The sequence below is a fragment of the Mustelus asterias genome, chromosome 14 (assembly GCF_964213995.1).
Source record: "Mustelus asterias chromosome 14, sMusAst1.hap1.1, whole genome shotgun sequence".
Taxonomy (NCBI): Eukaryota; Metazoa; Chordata; class Chondrichthyes; order Carcharhiniformes; family Triakidae; genus Mustelus; species Mustelus asterias.
In genome coordinates, this window is record NC_135814.1 from 97982310 (window position 1) to 98002101 (window position 19792).

Genomic DNA, 19792 nt, shown 5'->3' on the forward strand with positions numbered 1-19792 from the left:
TCTTGGGTTCTGGGGTTTCTAGGTCCTGGCCTTCTTTCTCAAATGCTATCATCTGCTGCTGCTGCAGCTCCATAAGGTCCTCATTGGTCAGTTCTTCGGCATGGGATTCAAGCAAGTCTACGACATCGTCTTCATTGATGTCGAACTGCAGTTGATTATTACCAATATCAACCACAGCTTGCCTGGCTTCGGCGATGTCCTCAGCTGTAAACCCCTTAAATTGTGCGAATTGGGGGCACAATTTGTTCCACACTCCTTTCATGTTGGTTGTCTTCACTCCCTCCCAAGAATCTGCAATGTTTTTGATGCCATCGTAGATGTTGTAATTCCTCCCGAACTCCTTTAAGATCATTGCATCATCTTGGGTAGCCCTGACTGCTTGTGAGAAGGTCCGGTGTAAATAGCAAGCCTTAAAGGAGACTCTGACCCCCTGATCCATTGGCTGAAGTAGTGATGTGGTGTTGGGTGGTAAAAAGGCGACCTTTACATTGAGGTGAAGGTCATCTAAAGTGTTTGGATGTCCGGGGGCATTGTCAAGCACAAGGAGAATTTTGAAAGGAATCTTCTTGGCCAAGCAATAGCATTCAGCAGCAGGAACAAAATAGTTCAGGAACCAATCTCCAAAGAGAGCTTTTGTTACCCAAGACTTTGTGTTTGACTTCCAAATAACGGGAAGAGATGCCTTGATGATTCGGCTAAGTGCCCTTGGATTTAGGGAGCGATACACAAGCATAGGCTTAATCTTGCAATCCCCGGATGCGTTACCACCAAGCAATAATGTTAGCCTATTCTTGGATGCCTTATGCCCTGGAGCAGTTTTTTCCGCTTTTGAAATGTCCTTTCAGGCATTTTTTTCCAAAATAAGCCAGTCTCGTCTACATTAAATATTTGCTCAGGCACATAACCTCCCTCCTCAATAATTTTTCCCAACATTTCAGGAAACTCTCTCACAGCACTGACATCGGCACTCGCTGCTTCACCTTGCGCTTTAACATTGTGTAAATTTACCCTCCCTCTGAAACACTTGAACCAACCCCTACTCGCAACAAATTCTTCATCACAAGCATCTTCACTTGCTGCACGTGCAGCTTTTAAATCACTGAAAAGGCTTCGAGCCTTTTCTTGCACTAAGCCAAGGCTAATAGGAATATTACGCTGATTTTGATCCTCTAACCAAATTACCAATAGCCTTTCCATTTCGATAATTAAACTACTGCGTTGTTTAGTGATAATTGTCGCTTTCATCGGGACAGAGCCTTTTACATGCTCCATTACTCTCCCCTTGTCCTTTATAATTGTCCCGATCGTTGACCGACTGTAGCCTAACACTTTTCCAATGTTTGTTGGCGCTTCACCTCTCTCTGATCGCTTTATTATTTCCACTTTCGTTTCAATCATGATCGTTTTCCTTTTCTTCGATGCATCACCATCACTTGCATCAGATTTACGCTTTGGAGCCATGATTACGAGGGTAAACACACGATAAGTTTAAGTCAAAACACAACGCACACAACAGTGTTTACGCGATCCGACTTAAAATGGTGATGACGGCGTGGCGTTGTTCTCCTTCGGGCCGATGAACCGCTGAAAATGCACAGTGTTTTGAGCATCGCGCAATGTAGTCCGCCCGTTCGTTAGTACGAACCATTGTATGTAACTCGATGTTTAAAAATAATAGGCTTTACGGAGGTCGGTACGTAAGTACGGGCGTTCGTAACCCGGGGACTGCCTGTATTCATAACAGTGCTATGGGGACATTCGGGCATTCGGCCTCTGATATTCAGGTAAGCGTTCTCCAAGGCGGCCTCCGCGACACACGACAGCGCAGAGTCGCTGAGCAGAAACTGATAGCCAAGTTCCGCACACACAAGGACGGCCTCAACCGGGATATTGGGTTCATGTCACACTATTTGTAACTCCCACAGTTGCGTGGACCTGCAGAGTTTCACTGGCTGTCTTGTCTGGAGACAATACACATCTTTTTAGCCTGTCTTGATGCTCTCTCCACTCCCATTGTTTTGTTTCTTAAAGACTGGATTAGTTGTAAGTATTCGCATTCCAACCATTATTCATGTAAATTGAGTCTGTGTCTTTATAAGTTCTGTTTGTGAACAGAATTCCCACTCACCTGAAGAAGGGGCTTAGAGCCTCGAAAGCTTGTGTGGCTTTTGCTACCAAATAAACCTGTTGGACTTTAACCTGGTGTTGTTAAACTTCTTACTGTGTTTACTCCAGTCCAACGCCGGCATCTCCACATCATGACATTTACAACCACCAAAGATGAAAGATGAGATCCAAATTTAACATCTCATCCAAAAGCCGATAGCTGAGTGCAGCACTACCTCAGTACAACACTTCAGTGGGAATAATCACATGACAGCCACAGGGCGGCACGGTAGCACAGTGGTTAGCACTGCTGCTTCACAGCTCCAGGGACCCGGGTTCGATTCCCAGCTTGGGTCACTGTCTGTGCGGAGTTTGCACATTCTCCTCGTGTCTGCGTGGGTTTCCTCCGGGTGCTCTGTTTCCTCCCACAGTCCAAAGATGTGCAGGTTAGGTTGATTGGCTATGCTGAAATTGCCCCTTAGTGTCCTTAGATGTGTAGGTTAGAGGGATTAGCAGGTAAATATGTAGGGATAAGGGGGTAGGGCCTGGGTGGGATTGTGGTCGGTGCAGACTCGATGGGCCAAATGGCCTCTTTCTGCACTGTAGGGTTTCTATGTTACCTCAGGCTCAAAATCAATCACGTTAATTGTGATAATCCAAACATGGCACCACAATAAAGTGCACAATTAAATAGCAAGTTTCTACAAGCAACAGTTATTCTGTCAGTAGGTTTCCAACCAGATCCTCTCTTCCAAGACAAAAAAACTGCACCATCTCTGACGAGACACCAAACCATTTTTATAAACTGGAGCAGCTATTTCTAAGTCTTTAAATTTTTCACTTCTGCATTTTAAGAGATTGGAAATTATACTTTGCTATGAATTGTCAATAGCAGTCAAGCAACTTTTCACATTGTTCCATGGTCCAACCCCTACCCGAGTCTTAGCACCTTTCATGACCCGAGGATATCACAAAGCACTTTGCAGCCAATGGGGTAATTTTGAATTGCAGTCGCTGCTGTAATGTAGGAAATGTGGCCGCCAATTTGCCCTCTTTTTAGGTCAAACCAAACCAAGTAAACAAACTCAGATTAAATCAGGACAAAGTAAAAGGGGCAGCTCCCCAAAAAGGAGGGGGAACAGCCCGAACAGAAATCAAAGTACAAAGGAAACTTAAAAACATCAAATTAAAATGTGATTATTCGGGTCAATAATGCACCCCAACCCCTGTGGTGCCCAGCGGGCGTGGAAAGCGTCAACCGCGCCCGTGGACACCGCATGCTCCCTCTCCAGGGACACCTGGCCGCGAACGTAGCCGCGGTAGAGGGGAAGACAGTCAGGATGGACGGCCCCCTCGATCGCCCGTTGCCTGGACCGGTAAATGGCGCGTTTCGCCAGGCCCAGGAGCAGGTTCACGAGGAGGTCGCCATCCCGACCCTTCCCTCTCCGCACTGGGTGTCCGTAGATCAGGAGCGTGGGACTGAAGTGCAGACAAAACATCAACAAAAGGTTTTTTAGGAAAACATAAAGGGAATGCAGCCTAAGACACACAACATAGACATGGTCCACGGACTCCACAAGGCCGCAGAAAGGGCAGTCTTCGGAGCCCGTGAACCAGTGAATCCTACGGTTGTGCGGAACTGCTGCATGCATCACCCTCCACCCCAGGTCCCCAACGTAATTGGGGGAGATCCCTCCGTAGAGGGACCTCCAGCGGGGACCTCCGCCGCCCGGCGGCAACAAGGCCCGCCAAGGTGTATCCGGGCGACAGGTGAGGAGGCGGTAGTGGAAGGTGTGCAGCAGCAGCCCGCACAGGAAACGCCTCCGCGCGGTAGAAAAAGGCACGGAGGGCATTTCCGCGAGGCGGCTCAGGTTGTGGGGCACCTCACCCAGGGAGGGGGGCTGAGGCTTTGGGCCAATGTGGAATTCCGCCCGAACAGGGGAACGCTCGGGCGGGATCCCACCGCACGCCTGCGCCATCTCGAGTTTGCGTGCAGTTTCGGGGCCGAGCACGACCGTCCTAAGGTCTAGGATGGCTTTGGTCGCGTGCCGGACGGACGTCCCCGCGCGCTCAGCCAGCACGCGGGGACTCATCCAGCCCGCCCCTCCGCCATCGAGCACATCCCCGATTCTGGTCACCCCGGCATCCACAGCCCTCCTCTCCGCCAGCCACCTGAAGTTATACGGCTGGAGGAGCGGATTCCTGAGCAGCGGCTCTCGCACGAGAGCCGCTACTCCTGACGGGGAAGAGCTGCGTCGCGAGGCGACCTTGTTCCAGACAGTGAGGAGGTCCTGGTAAAAGACGGGCAACTCCTGCAGGGCGGTCGAAGCACGCCCCAGTTCGATATGCAGGAGCTGCACGTCATAATTGTGGCCGTGCCAGTGGCGGAAGAAATACGTCGCCATGGCACACCATTGTGGAGGGGGCTCAACGTAAAGGTACCTCTGCAGGGCCTGGAGGCGGAAGGTCGCTATCTGAGTGCGGAGGCACACCAGACCTTGTCCGCTTTTTTTTCACAGCAAGCTCCCACGACCAGCAATGTAACAACAGCAAGACAATCTGTTCTTGGGTCTCATCTGGCATTCTGTGTCCAATTCTGGGTGCCATACTTGAGGAAAGATGCAAAGTGGAGAGAGTAGAGGAGATTCACAAGAATAATTCCAGCGATAAAGAACTATAGCTATGTGGATTGATCAGAGAGGTTGAGACCATTTTCCTTGGAGAAAAGAAGGCTGAGAAGCGACTTGATGGAAGTATTCAAGATCTTGAAGGGTACGGAGAGTAAATAGTGAGAAACTGTTCCCACTCAAGAGAGCATCAAGAACTAGAGGCCACAGATTTTAAAAAATGGCAAAAGGAGGAAAAGTGGAATTGGATTGCTTTGGGTAAGATTATGGGGTTCAGGCAGGTGGGGGGGTTGGGCCAAGTAGAATGCTCTTTCAAAGAGCCAGTGCAGACTCAAGTGGCCAAATGCCCCCTTCTGTGTTGTAAAGATTCTGTGATCCTTACAATGTTGACTGGCGGGGGGGGGGGGGGGGTAAATATTTGTCAGGACACCAGGGATAAACCATCTGCTTTTCCTTCTTTGAAATTCTCACACAGGGATGCTTCTTACCCACCCAAGAGGGAAAATAGGGCCATGGCTCACCAAAATGCAGGTTCTCCACCATTGCAATACTGCATCTTGATACTGACAGTGTAGCATTCCCTCTGTACTGTTCTCAGAGCATCAGCCTTTATTTTGATGCTCAAGCCCCACGGCTGGGCTTGAACTTTCTGACTGAGAGGCAAGACTGCTACCCACTGAGCCAAAGCCTTGCCCAGGGGGTCTGACTGGGGTAACTATAGTACCCGGGGAGGGGGAAATGACAGGAGAGGGATTGAACGAAATTGATGAGAGGAGGGGAATAGCATGAGATTTCCATACCATTGGGATGGGAAAGCATAGGAATCCAATACATCCCAAAGGTAGGAATAGAATGGCACGGGATGGATAATTATTGTTGCAATAAAAGGCTCTCATTTCACCACAATTGTCTCTGCTTTTTAAACATAAGTTGTTGTTGTGTTCACAAAATGAAGGCCCCGCGCACGCGCACATTTATCGGGGCAGCCAAGGAGAATGTGGCCGGGTGCGCGTGCGCAATGGCCGGTCGGTTCCTCTGGGGAGCTGAGCGCGTTCACAAAATCTTTGACCAGGGCGCGTTTCCCACTCCAATAATAATCTCATTGTCGTGCGTGGAGAGTCCGAACAAAAATTAATATGAAATTAAAAGCTGTCACGTTGAAATCGATTCAACTGTGTGTACCTGGCGGCCTTCGAATCGATCGGCCCCCTTCACACGGGCGTAGCTCCGCCTTTCGAAAGCGCCCTCGCGCCATGCGCACGCGCGCGTGTCTCTATCAGTTGGTTTGGTCGCTCGCGCGCGCGCGCGCGCGCAGCCGGCAAGGCGCGGCTCGCGGCCTCTCACCGCGCAACCTGGGCGGCTTGGTGGGGAGAAAAGAGAATAGGCATGCGCAGTTATGGGCGCCGTGATGATGATGATACGGCGTGAGGGAGAGAGGGCGGGCATGCGCGCAACGTCCAACGCCAGAACAAGGGGCGGGAGGGAAGGAGGGCGAGCATGCGCAGTATCGGGCGCCAGGAAGAAGTGGAGTGGAGCATGCGTAAGTGTCGGGCGCCGGGAAGGAGTCCGGAGGTGCGCATGCGTAGTATCGGGCGCCGGAAAGGCGTCAGGAGGTGCGCACGCGTAGTATCGGGCGCCGGAAAGGCGTCAGGAGGTGCGCATGCGTAGTATCGGGCGCTGGGAATGAGTGGGGGAAACACAGTAAGAGTTTTAACAACACCAGGTTAAAGTCCAACAGGTTTATTTGGTAACAAATACCATTAGCTTTCGGAGCGCTGCTCCTTCGTCAGATGGAGTGGAAATCTGATGGAAATGGAGTGGGGGGCAGGGCATGCGCAATGTCAAGCGCCGTGAAGGAGTGGGGGGAGGGGCGGACGCGAAGAGGACGTCGGCCGGCTGCTGGAGTCAGTTGGCGGCTGCGCAGTGGCACTCCCTTACCCTCCCCTCCCCCACCCCCTTTTCTCTGTTTGCGCCGGAGCCGCCGAGAGAGAGTCAGTCAGAGAGAGAGGGGGAGAGTGTGTGAGTGACGCGGTGGAGGTGTAAGGGACTGACGCGGTGTTTACGTCTCGGTGCGAGTGTCCAGTGGCAGCAGAGAGAGCCGGGGACTTGAGGGAAATAAAACCGGTAAGAGACGAGAGTGAGATAAATCGAGAGAGAGAGCGAGAGGGCTGGGTGTGGAGGGGCGGTGTTGTTGTTGTCGGGGAAGGCTTGCATCTGAACAATGGCGGCTGGCTTGTTCATGAGCAGGGCTCCTGGATTGCAGAGAGAGAGGGAGGGAGAAGAAGAAGAAGGTCTTTCTCTCCTCATGAAGTAGCCTCCAGCAATGTTTGCATCTGAAAAAAAAATCACCCACGCCATCCTCCTCCTCAACCCCCCCCCCCCCCCCTTCCATCTCCTTGCAGAAAGAAAACCCCGCCAAAAATCTTTTTTTTAATTAAACCACCAGGCATTTATTTCCCTCCCTCCTCACCTTTTCTCCCCTCCCCTCGATTTTCTTTCTGGCCTGCCAAGAGATTTTTCAGTTTAGAACTGCAGCCAGGAGAGAACAGTTTGGCCACACCACATTTTTGGGGGTTTTTTTCTCACCCCTCTCAAATTGCTGTTTAAAGAAAATGGGCGCCCGACCATTAGTACTGTGAGCAAGAAGTGAGAAGACCACGAGTGTTTCCTGTGCCATGGCTGTCATGTGTACACATTTAATCCAGAAAACCACGCACATGTACATACAATCCTGCCCATGTTCTCCTCTTTCATGGCTTTCACCAGTTTTTGGTTGGGATCTTGCTGTGCAAGTACCCCCATCCGTGCATGCCCAGTGGCAAATACAAAATGCATGGGAAGTTGCACAAGGGATGGTGCAGGGTGGGAAGTCTTCCAGGGGTGCAGATGACCCACAGTTGTTGGGGTTTTTAATAGTCCTTTTGCAAAAATCAAAGAATGTAACTTAACCAGTGCCACTGATCAGCCATGCTTGCTCACAGCATATACAGAAAACTGCTTGTGCTAAATAATTTTCACAGGATTTAACACCACAAATGATAAATGATGCCAGAAAAGGCTTCGGCTGTTTTCTTTCTGAGGGCAAAGCTGAAGTAATAGATTGAAAGATATAAATAGAAATGCATGATGTATTGTGACATTTCCTGAATTTGCCATGCCTGTTCAGAATTAGTATTTAATGCAATATTTTGAGGGTAGTCAACTCTCATTTTGTTCTATAGTATAATATCTATATAAAGCAATTCATAAATATGTTATAGGTATGTAAATATTCTTTACATATTTCCTGTGGGGCCTTTAGTTTTTAATAGTATTGAACGGGCCTAGATTTTCCTTCAAGATTTAGTACAGTAATAAACAAAGAGATGATTTTAAGTAATGTGGTTATTGAATTCAGTTGGTTTTACCATCAGATTTTTTTTTAAATGAACCATAAAATCCTTGCAGTGCGGGAGGAGGCCGTTCGGCCCATTGTGTCTGCACCAACTCTCATCTTACTCAGCTAAACCTCTCCCCTCAATCCCTGTTACGCCACCCCATTCATTTTGCATGGCCAATCCACTTAAGCTGCACATCTTTGGACCATGGGATGAAACCGGACACCTGGAGGAAACCCATGTAGGCACGTGAAGTACGTACAATCTCCACACTGTTGGCCAAGGCAAAAATTGGGCCCGGGTCCCTAGTGCTGTGGGATAGCAGTGCTAAGTGCTGTGGGATAGCAGTGCTAACTGCTGTGCCACCGTGAAACAACTGAAGGACTGCAATAGTCAGAATCTTTCTGATCTATTTTTGAGTTAATTTTGCATGGAATCCACACGTGTTGATTTTTATCTGAGTAGGATGACGTTATATAGCGAGGTGTAGTTTAGTTGGATTGTGCATGTTCGTGGCTCACGTATTGTAATTGTATTTAAGTGTTGGTGTCTGTTCCAGTCAAGGGGATTAGAAGCCATTTTTACCAATGTGATCTTTTAAATTTGAAATTTTTAGTTTGCAATATTCAATACAAGAATTAAAAGTGAACATTTATCTATCTATGTTTATTTTTTTAAATTGCAAGCTGGTTTCAAGTGATTTTTCAGAATGCTCATATCAATAATTAATAAAACAAAACTTAAAGTTTCAAATTGAGGTTTACACAGGAAATCTTGCACTTGGTATCTGTATAGGGCAAAGTTATATTTTATATTCTGTATGCAGGTTGGGAGAAATTTCAGATCTTACTGTACAGAGCCACTTAGTGGCTGGAACCAGCACTACTCGCTTGACCATCCATTACCCAATCTGGTAATGATCATAGCAAGCTCTACTGGGGTCACCCATACCAAATCATTGTGGATAGCAAACCCCACTTTTTTCCCCCCAACTACCAACACTTCCTTGGACCTATTGCTTCCACTCCCTAACTGCTTGTCACTCTAGCTGGCTTTCTCAATGGTTCCCTCTCCTCTGGGAATGTCCGCTTTCCCTTTGAAATGGACTATTATCACTCCCCCCTCCTCAAATACCACCCTTAATTTCTCTGAATTTACAAACTGCTGACCCCAGGTGCACCCTCCCCTTTGCCGCCCTGACCTGTTTCCACCCTACATCCCTGTAGGAATTCTTCCAATCCTGAATACAGCTGACCACACTGTTCACCTCTTTCAGTTGCTTTCTACTGTTTCTCAAAATGGGCTGTGAGGCAGCTGCCCTGCACTTGACTCCACTGTTTCCTATTCAGAGTTGTTCTTCTCACCTACATGCTGTCATCTTGTGGGCGGTGGCACAGTGGTTAGCACTGCTGTCTCACAGCGCCAGGGACCCAGGTTTGATTCCTGGCTTGGGTGACTGTGCAGAGTCTGCACGTTCTCCCTGTGTCTGCATGGGTTTCCTCCGGGTGCTCCCGTTTCCTCCCACAGTCTGAAAGATGCATTGGCCATGCTGAATTCTCCCTCAGTGTACCCGAACAGGTGCCGGAGTGTGGCGGTTAGAGGATTTTCACAGTAACTTCATTGCAGTATTAATATAAACCTACTTGTGACACTAATACATAAACTTTGGGTACCAAACCTGCTGGCACCACCCCTCCTGCCAGAGGATGCATCCTTAATCACTTCCTCTGCCCATTTTCGAGCTTACGTTCAATTTCCACATGCACATTGATGCCAGCTGTATTGGCCTCTCTTGTCGGTCTACTTGCCCTTGTTGAGCACTGGGAGGACTGTGAAATCATTGTGAAGAACTGGAGCCTTCCCAACTCCCTCTCCTGTCACTATTTTGTATGAACCAGACTGTTTGCAGCCTCCGTATCCCATTTAATCCCAAAGCTAAACTTGTGATCGCAAAGAATTCCTGCTTCACCTCTTTAATTTCTTTCCCACATCTCTGCATCAGCCATCTTTACCTTTGTCTTTTCTATATTCTCCTGGCCAGCTTCCCATCCTCCGCTGTGCATAAACTTAGACTTCTCCAAAACCGTACAGCTGTGGCCGTCTCTGCCTTTTCAAATCGCCTCCATTTTTATTGTTCTGCATTCAATTCTGGATCTCCAAAACCTCAAATACAACATTCTGCCCTTGTGTTTAAATTTCCTCATGGCCTTGTCTCTCACTACCTTAACCTCATCTAATGATAAAGCACAAGCCCATTTCCCCATCCTAATTTAAAATCTGCTGATTCCACTTATGGTCACCCTTCCTAATATCTCCTTGTTTTCACTGTCCATTTTTTTCTCCCTCTTGTATGAAGTCCTTGTCATTATTTTCTTCACCTGATGAAGGAGCAGCGCTCCGAAAGCTCTTGATTACAAATAAACCTGTTGGACTTTAACCTGGTGGTGTGAGACTTCTTACTGTGCCCAACCCAGTCCAACGCCAGCATCTCCACATCATTATTTTCTTTGGGGGCTAGATAAAACGAGTTGCATATTGTGACACCAAAGCTAGTGAAATTAATGGGATAGCAGCAAAATACTGCTGATGGTGGAATCTGAAATGAAAATAGAAAATGCTGGAAACTCTCAGCAGGTCTGACAGCATCTGTGAAGAGAGAGAATAGAGCTAAAGTTTCAAGTCAGAGCTGGGAAATTAATGGGAAATGTGTGACCAAGTATCATAACTTCAGGAGGTTTGTGGATATAAAGTGCCCATGCTACTTGTGTATCTGTGTGATGCATGCATATGTAATGTTATAAAGGTTATATGTCAGTGTCAAAATGTATGCATTTAGGTATGTCGAAGTTTATTGTTAATTCAATATCATGTTTATTTAGTTCCTGTCTGTGATATAAAGATCTGTTGCATGCGTCAGTACTGCGTCCAAATCTTGAACATGCCCTAGCTGAAAATAAGTGGTTATAAACTATGGAGAACAAGTAATTTCAATATGAGGAGCTTGCTCAGGATGTTTTGAATTATTAGGTGAATATTTTTACATTTTTATGTGCTTGGATAGAGCAGACAGACTTGAAGGATTAATGCGTACATATTCTTGTAATTGGGAAGAGAAAAATAAATGCCCTAGCATTTTTGTAGGGCTCTTCATGATCACCCATCGCCCCAAATTGCTTTGCAGCCAATGAAACACTTTTGAAATGGATTCATTGTTATAGTTCAGGAAGCATTTGCACAAAGCAAGGTGATAATGAATGGATAATCTGCTGTAGTAATGCTGGTGGAGGGATAACTTGGTCGGGGCATCTGGGACCTCTTTGCTCTTCCAAATAGTGCCATGGGATCATTTGCATCCGCCAGAGAGAGTCTCCATTTTAATGCAGAATCCAAAAGGCAGCACCTCTGCCACTGCAACATCCCCTCTGTCTGGATTTTGTACTCTGCATGGTGACTGGAGCCTGCAATTCTTTTACTGTGTGCTGCCACAAACATGACAGCTGGTGCCGTTGGGTTCAAAGACTTTAGTCATGTGCATAACTTGGAGGGAGCTGGAAATGGGAATAGTATTAGAGCAATCTACAAATTGTGAGGATTAGTCTTGTACTTTGTTATTATTAATGTGGAGGTACACAGTGAAGCAGTGTGTGGTGGAATCCTGTTGATTCCAATAACTGAGGACGATCTCATGAGAGACAAAGCCCTTCTTTAGAAATGGATTAACCTGGAAATCCCATTGGTTTCCTCTCGCTCAAGCAATTTGCAAGCATAATTAAAACTTGATATCAGGGCTGTTTGGCTGCAATAGGTAAACAGTCTAAAGAATAGCAATTTGATTTTTGCTGCAAATGTTTGAGACATGAAGTGCACAAGGGTAAAGATGTATTGATCATTAAAGGTGGATCATAGAATCTCGACAGTGCAGAAGGAGGCCATTCGGCCCACTGAGTCTGCACCGACGACAATCCCAACTAGGTCCTATCCCCGTAATACCTCCCAGGTCCTATCCCTGTAACCCCATTTATTTACCCATTGCTCCCTCTGACCAAGGTATCCCGGGACTCTAAGGGTCAATTTAGCATGGGCAATCAACCCAACCTGCAGGAATGTGGGAGGAAACCGGAGCACCCGGAGGAAACCCACACAGACACAGAGAATGTGCAAACTCCACACAGACGGTGACCCAAGCCGGGAATCAAACCTGGGTTCCAGTGAGGCAGCTGTGCTAACCACTGTGCCACCGTGTCGCCCTAAATGAGAAAAAGGATTTGGTAGTTATTAATCTTTCATTGATAACAGCTTCACATAAACATTATACTATCACCATATACTGAGGTACTGCTCAAGGGTGTCTGATGTCAAGCTGAAACAAGTTATTCTAACCTTTATACGTCTTTGATAAAGCCACCTCAAAATACTCAATGCACTTTATCTTCAAGATGGTAATTTATGTGCAGAAAAAAGTTTGGTGGAGAGTGACAGTGATTTAGGAGGTTTGAGATTTAAGCTATGGAAAGAAACTCAACAACTAGAACAAAAGTGAGGCAAAATGCATATTTTTAAAACGCTCATGATTTCATAATGTAGATGCAAATAAGTAATTTAATTTGACTGGGTAAGGTTTAAAGAAGATGTGCAAGGCAAGTTTTTTTTACATGGTGGGTGCCTGGAACTTGCTGCCAGGGGAGGTAGTGGAAGCAGGTACAATAGTGACTTATAAGGGGCATCTGGACAAATACATGAATAGGATGGGAATAGAGGGATATGGTCTCCGGAAGGATAGGGGGTTTAGTTCAGTCGGGCAGCATGGTTGGTGGAGGCTTGGAGGGCCAAATGGCCTTTTCCTGTGCTGTAATTTTCTTTGTTCTTTGACTGAATGCAGAATTAGAGGGTGCTAGTGTTACACTACAATATGCCTAGCATCAGAATAGGAGGCCTGGTATTTTACCCCTCTTACTGCTTCCACACGAAGCAGTAGTGTGGTCCTTGTTAGTAACTTTAAAATAGGTGTGAGATGGACAATTTTGGAAGGGGGTTGAGAGTTACCGTTAACGCTAAGTGCAGCTGGGTGATTGTATGCTTTTTCGAGTATGTTCCCTGAATTGCTAATAGAGATGGAGATTTGATTCCAAGGAATGCATCTGGTTTAGGGTGTGTCAGTTAGGCTCACAGTTACTGTGGAGTTTTACTTTAAAGAGGTGCATAAACTGTAAAACTTAACCCAATCCTCATAATGTCCCAATAAAGTACACAGACAAGGGAGACAGTGAAAGTGATTAGATAACCCAAAACAGTGAATTTTGATTTTTAAGTTTCTTAATTTTCATAACCTCTGGTAAGAGATGGCACATGAGCAAATTAGTTATCGTCTACAGTGCTAGTGGTGCACAAAGCAACCCATTTCTGCTGCTGCTGTTTGCCTAGAGCAAGATATTGGATGACAAGACATCAACTTGTGATGTTTCCACAGTCAGTGTTTATATTTGTAACCCTGTAACAGATTTGTCTTGTCTGTGGGTTGTTTCTGCAGCAAAAGGCATATATGGGCAGGTCGTTAACCTGACTGTCAATCTCCCTACACCATTCACGGGTTCAAGCTCCACTTCTGAGACTTGAGCGCAGTCGAGTCTGTGTAGCACTGGGAGCTTGCTGCAAGTTTGGAGGTGCTGTCTTCTGGGTGAAACATTAAACTGATGTCCCATCTGCCCTTGGGTGGCTGTGAACGTTCCCATGACACTATTTTGAAGAAAAACTGGCAAGTTTCCCTGGTATATATTCCTTGATAAATTTCACTAAAACAAATTAACTGTTGGTTTAACATTGCTGTGCACAAATTGGCTGCCATCTTTCCCTACATTACTGCAGGGGCTTCACTTCAGAAAGTACTTGACTACAAAGCAGTTTGGGACATTTTGAGGTTGTGAAAAGCTTTATATAAATGGAAGTTTGTTCACTCTGCCCAGGGCAGATGAGCTGCCTTTAGTCTGGCTCCGGCCGTTCACTGTCTGGTTCATACTGCTGCCAACATAGCTCTCAGGGTTTTGGGAGTGTGTGAACCTTCACACCTGATCAATATGTGGTTCCAAAGGAAGGGAGGAGGTGATTGTGTGCGATCTTAAATCTGTTTAGGAGTTGAAGGAGTTCACCAGCCTTCTGTAAAGATTTTCTTTAATTAGAGAGTTTTAAAAAAGTCTCCTAGTTACCACAGACTAATTATCAACTGTAGCTCAGAGGACAAATGAGCAAATCAGATCCCAGTACATCCTGAACTGGATCCTTGGAGACAGTATTGTTTTATCTCTGAATTGGGTTCCACTGTACCTTACCTAGACTGACAAAAGATTAAAAATCTCTCGTTATAAAGATCTATATAAAATGATTTTTGAGTAGTCATTTAAAGCCCGATTCCTTTTGTAGGGATCCACAGCACACAACTACCTGTGATTTAACAGAAATTGACAGTTCATGACAATGGTGAAATGGGAGCACAATATTATCATTGGGGAAGTAGGATATACTCTTCTATGAACATCTTTTCAAAGTGAGACAAATTTAAGTTAGATTTTTTACACCACGCCTGCCGCAGGTTTCCTTGACACTAATAGGAATTGCTCAAGAAGAAAAAAATTACTGCAGCCCCTGTACTATGCAAGTAGTTGCATGACACAATGATAATGGCGACTAATCGTGGCAATTAATTGGTGTGCTACAACAGAGCCAGACATGGTGAAAGGAAAAACCCTCTGGTGGACCATTTTGAGAATCATGGCTTCCAAGTCACATCCCTCCAAGCATGGTTTGCTTATCATATGTCATGACTCAAGTACAGTGCAATACAATTTTCTGAAATAAAGCCATATCTGACATTGGCGAAGAAGAGATTTCTGTTGACCAGGTCCCTCGTTCTTCACCTTATTGAGTGCATGGTGGCTCAGTGGTTAGCACTGTTGCCTCACAGCGCTAGGGACCCAGGTTCGATTCCCAGCTTGGGTCACTGTCTTGTGCGGAGTCTGTGCGTTTTCCCCATGTCTGCGTAGGTTTTCCCTGGGTGCTCCAGTTTCCCCTCTCAGTCCAAAAGACATGCTGGTGCATTGGCTAAATTCTCCGTCAGTGTACCCGAACAGGCGCCGGAGTGTGGCATCAAGAGGATTTTCATTGTAACTTCATTGCAGTGTAAATGTAGGCCTACTTGTTACACTAATAAATAAACTTTAAAAAACAGTTTTTTAAGTAAAGGATAAATTGCAGTGGACAAGCTTAAAAGGCAAAACAAAATATTGTGGATGCTGGAAGTTTGAAATGAGAACAAAAGAAATGCTGGAAATATTCAGGCTGCATCTGTGGAGAGAAAATAAAGCTAATGTTCAGGGAACCTGACAATTTAACACTCTCTCCCTCTACCTGACTTGCTGAGTATTTCCAGCATTTTTATTTTTATTCTGAGCTAAAAATAAAAGATTTGCATTTATATCATGCTTTTCACATCTAAGGATGTACCAAAGTGCTTTGCAAACAGTTAATTGTTTTTGAAGTGTAATCACAGTTCCTCTAAGCATATGTGGCAGTGCAACATGGTTCCACAAACAGCAATGAGATCAATGAACCATTAATTTATTTTGCTGATGATTATTATGAATACAAATAGCTTTAAAACTTCCATCATAAAATGAAAATCCAGCATTTAGAAAATGTTGGAAGCACTCATCAGGACATGCAGCATTTGTTGAGCGAGAAACAGAGTTATCGTTCAGGTCAATGACTTTTCATCAGAGCTGGAAGATGTTCGAGTGTATAATTTTGAAGCATATTTCTGTTTTTCTTTCACGTTTCCAGCATCGACAATATTTTGATTTCCTTTTTAAAATAAACACCAAGATAAAGAACTTTTTAAAAAAAATTCCCCTCCCTTCCTGAATGTGGTGACACATGCCATACTGCGAAACTGACAACTTTCCACCACCACATCCAGCTTGTTTAAGCCCAGAGGTGAGTGTTGGCAGATTTTTCAATCATGCATCGTGCTTGCACCATGTCCATATTGTGTAGCAGTGGTTATTTATGGCAATGATGAATGAAATCTCTTCTTCCCTACCCTCTCTAACTGTTGTGTCCAAGCAGACAGAAACCAACTCAACACAGACCAAGGTATAAACCTGGCACCTTCCTGGTCTCTGGACCTCTTCCTTTACTAATTAGTGCATTTATGAATGGAAAGAGTAGGGGACCTCCTTTTAGTGGTGAAGAGAAACTTCCTTTGTAAATGAAATTAAACGAACATAGGGGCTTCATCTAAAGCATTCAAAACTTTTTATGTTCGATTGCTCTGACATTGCTAAGAGGTGGCACAGTGGTTAGCACTGCTGCCTCACAGCGCCAGGGACCCGGATTCAATTCCAGCTTCGGGTGACTGTCTGTGTCGAGGTTGCACATTCTCCCCGTGTCTGTGTGGGTATCCTGTGGGCACTTTGGTTTCTCCCACAGTCTAAAGATGTACGGGTTAGGTTGATTGGCAATGATAAATTGCCCCTTAGTGTCAGGGGAATTAACCGGATAAATGTGTGGGGTTACAGGGATAGGACCTGGGTGGGATTGTTGTCGGTGCAGGCTCGATGGTCCAAATGGCCGCTTTCTGCACTATCGGGATTCTGTGATATGTTGGGAGTGTGTGGCTTGTTTGCTGACTGCCTTCTTCATTGGATTACTTTTCCATGTTCACGGAGCTTGGTTTTACTGTCACTTTCTGATTTCACATTTAGTTGCATTTTGATGACATCAGTGCCAAAGTTATTGTAACACTTGATTAATAGATTTTGTTGTCTTGGTTTGCTCAACAGTCCCATGTCTTAAATTAATACCTTACTTACATGGTATCCCACGCAAAATCTTACCGCAGTACAACAGTTAGCATTGCTGTCTCACAGCACCAGGGACAAGGGCTTGATTCCCAGCTTGGGTCACTGTCTGCAGAGTCTGCACGTTCTCCCTGTGTCTGTGAGTTTGCTCTGGTTATCTCCCACAGTCCGAAAGATGTGCCGGTTAGGTGTATTGGCCATACTAAATTCTCCCTCAGTGTACCCAAACATGCGCCGGAGTGTGGCACATGGGGATTTTCACAGTAACTTCATTGCAGTGTTAATGTAAGCCTACTTGTGACACTAATAAAATAAACCGACTGATATCAGTAAGAATCTTGAGGAACTGAGAGAATTAGTAAAGTTTAGTGATGGGATTAATTCTCCTGTCCTAGCTTGCCAAATTACTTAATAGTATTTACAGATATGGGTTTATGCTGATTTTTTTTTTTGAGAATGTGTTTTCTAACAGCTGATTGTAGCTAATGAGGGTCTGGTGATTTTGTGTGTTGAATAATGAATCTGTTAGGGTCAGATATAATGTGTTAAATATTCTTGCCAAAATATATCCATTGTAAGTTACAGTTCCTTCACAACTGGCAATAGCTATCATATTACTGAACAGCATGTAAAATCTATTTATGGTTGTTGTACATTTGAAAAGTGTGTGGGGGCTGCAGGGGTGTGAAATACGCTCAGATATTTTCAAAATTTGCTTCTCGTGCCATATCTGTAGGAACCGCTTTCTAAAATATGCTGTGTATATTTATAACATAATACACTTTAATTTCTCGATACTAAAATACTGCTGGGTTTGTAGAAGGGAATGCAGAATCATACTTCAAACGCCAACACAATTTCATATCTTATTTGTAATTATCTCATTGCTTGTATCCCAGCTATCACCTATAACCACAATACTTCTGCGAAACATAAAGTAAGTTGAGAAAGGATCTGGCTCTGGTGGATTGGAATCAAAGGTTGGCTGGTAAAGCAGTATGTGAACAATGGGACATCACATGGGACATAGTCCATGCACAGGCTTGACATGTTTCCTCAAAGAAAGAAAGGACATCCAAAGCTAGAGCGCCCTGGTTTACTAAAGCTTCAAAGTGAAATAGAAAAAGGTTTCTGATGAATGTCAGGTTCATAATTCAGTTGAGAACTAAGCAGCATACAGAAAACACTGAGGAGAGTTGCAAAAGAAAATGAGGCAAAGAAAGTGCATGCAGATAGTTTATTGGATTTGATTTATTATTGTCGCATGTATTGGGATTCAGTAAAAAGTATTGTTTCTTGTGCACTATACAGACATAACATACCATTCATAGAGTACTTGGTGAGAAGGAAAGGAGAGGGTGCAGAATATAGTGTTACAGTCATAGCTAGGGTGCAGAGAAAGATCAGCTTAATATAAGGTAGGTCCATTCAAAAGTCTGGCAGTAGGGAAGAAACTGTTCTTGAGTTGGTTGGTACGTGACCTGAATTTTATATCATTTTCCTGACGGAATAAGGTGGAAGAAAGAATGCCTGGGGTGTGTGGGATCCTTAATTATGCTGGCTGCTTTTCTGAGGCAGTGGGATGTGTAGACTGAGTCAATGGATGGGAGGCTGGTTGTGTGATGGACTGGGCTACATTCACAACCCATTGTAGTTTCTTGCGGTCTTGGTCAGAGCAGGAGCCATAGCAAACTGTGATAAATCTGGAAAGGATGCTTTCTATGGTGCATCTGTAAAAATTGGTGAGAGTCATAGCAGATAGGCCCAATTTCCTTAGCCTGCTGAGAAAGTAGGTCACATAAAAGGATATCCAAATGGCTTTTATTAAAAATGGGATAGTAAAAAGGGTAGTCAAAGGAAGGTTAGAGCCAATCAGGAAATCTTTTGAAGGAGGGACAATGAGGCGGAAATACTAATTGAGCACTAATTGTCTTTCCTGAAGAAGAGAATGTTGCCAACCTCGCAAGAAAAGAGGTGGTGGAGAAATTGAATAAGGTAAAGGTAGGTAATGAGGTACTTCAGATTTATCTCACTCAAAGTAGAAGAGTCCCCTGGTGTGGACAGGAACGTCCTGGATTACTGTGGAAAGTGAGTGTAAATTGCTGAGGTCACAAACTTTCTATCCTTCTCAGACAAGGGAATGGATGACTGGAGATTCCAAATGTTAGCACCCATTTTAGAAAAGAGAGAGGAATGAACCCAGCAATTCCACGCCAGCCTACTTGACACTGATAGTGGGGCAACTTTTGGAGACAATAATCTGGGACAAAATTAATTGGCACGTGGGAAAAAATGTGTTTATAAATTAAAGCCAGCCTGCATTTGTGAAAGACAAATCAGGCTTGCCTAACTTGACAGTCCTTTGAAATAACAAAGCGGGTTGATGAAGTTGGTGTCATTGATGTGTCTGCAGCCCTGTGAGAACTCTGGCTTCTTCCCGTTCTGGCCTCTTGCACGTTACCTTTGAATTCCCTTCCCGTACCTTGTTGCTCCTTCATCTCTCTTAAGTCCAAGGGATACAGACTTGAACAGACGTGACGGAAAACTTGCGCCTAGAATGCATTATTGTGTCCAGTTCTCTTCTGTGAAAACTGTTTTACTAATCCAGGATAATCCTGGAATTCAAAGGTCGCCCCCTGCTTCTTTCCTGCAAACTGTCTTTTTAAACTCTCCCACCCTCCAACAACATGCAAGGAGCTCGTGGATTTTTTTTGTCACTTTAATATTGATCATCAAATTAGCTACCTCTGCCACCACCCACCCACAAAGGCAGGGATTACTAACTTTGTTAGATAGAAAATTTGAATTAGTGTAGACACAGGCCATGGAGGAG

At 45.1% G+C, this 19792-nt stretch overlaps 1 protein-coding gene across 4 annotated transcripts in view; it reads left to right on the forward strand.

Moving 5' to 3' along the window:
• Positions 1-6265: 6265 nt before the first annotated feature.
• creb1b (cAMP responsive element binding protein 1b) overlaps positions 6266-19792 on the forward strand; it is an 82539-nt gene continuing 69012 nt past the window's right edge. The window contains exon 1 of one of the 4 annotated variants that reach the window (XM_078228924.1): positions 6266-6857. Coding sequence is in view for 1 of the 4 variants with exons in the window: in XM_078228923.1 (XP_078085049.1) it covers positions 6417-6434 (18 nt within the window). In the remaining 3 variants the exon portion in view is untranslated. The remainder of the gene's footprint in view (positions 6858-19792) is intronic. The other 3 variants (XM_078228923.1, XM_078228928.1, XM_078228926.1) reach the window with 3 other exon arrangements.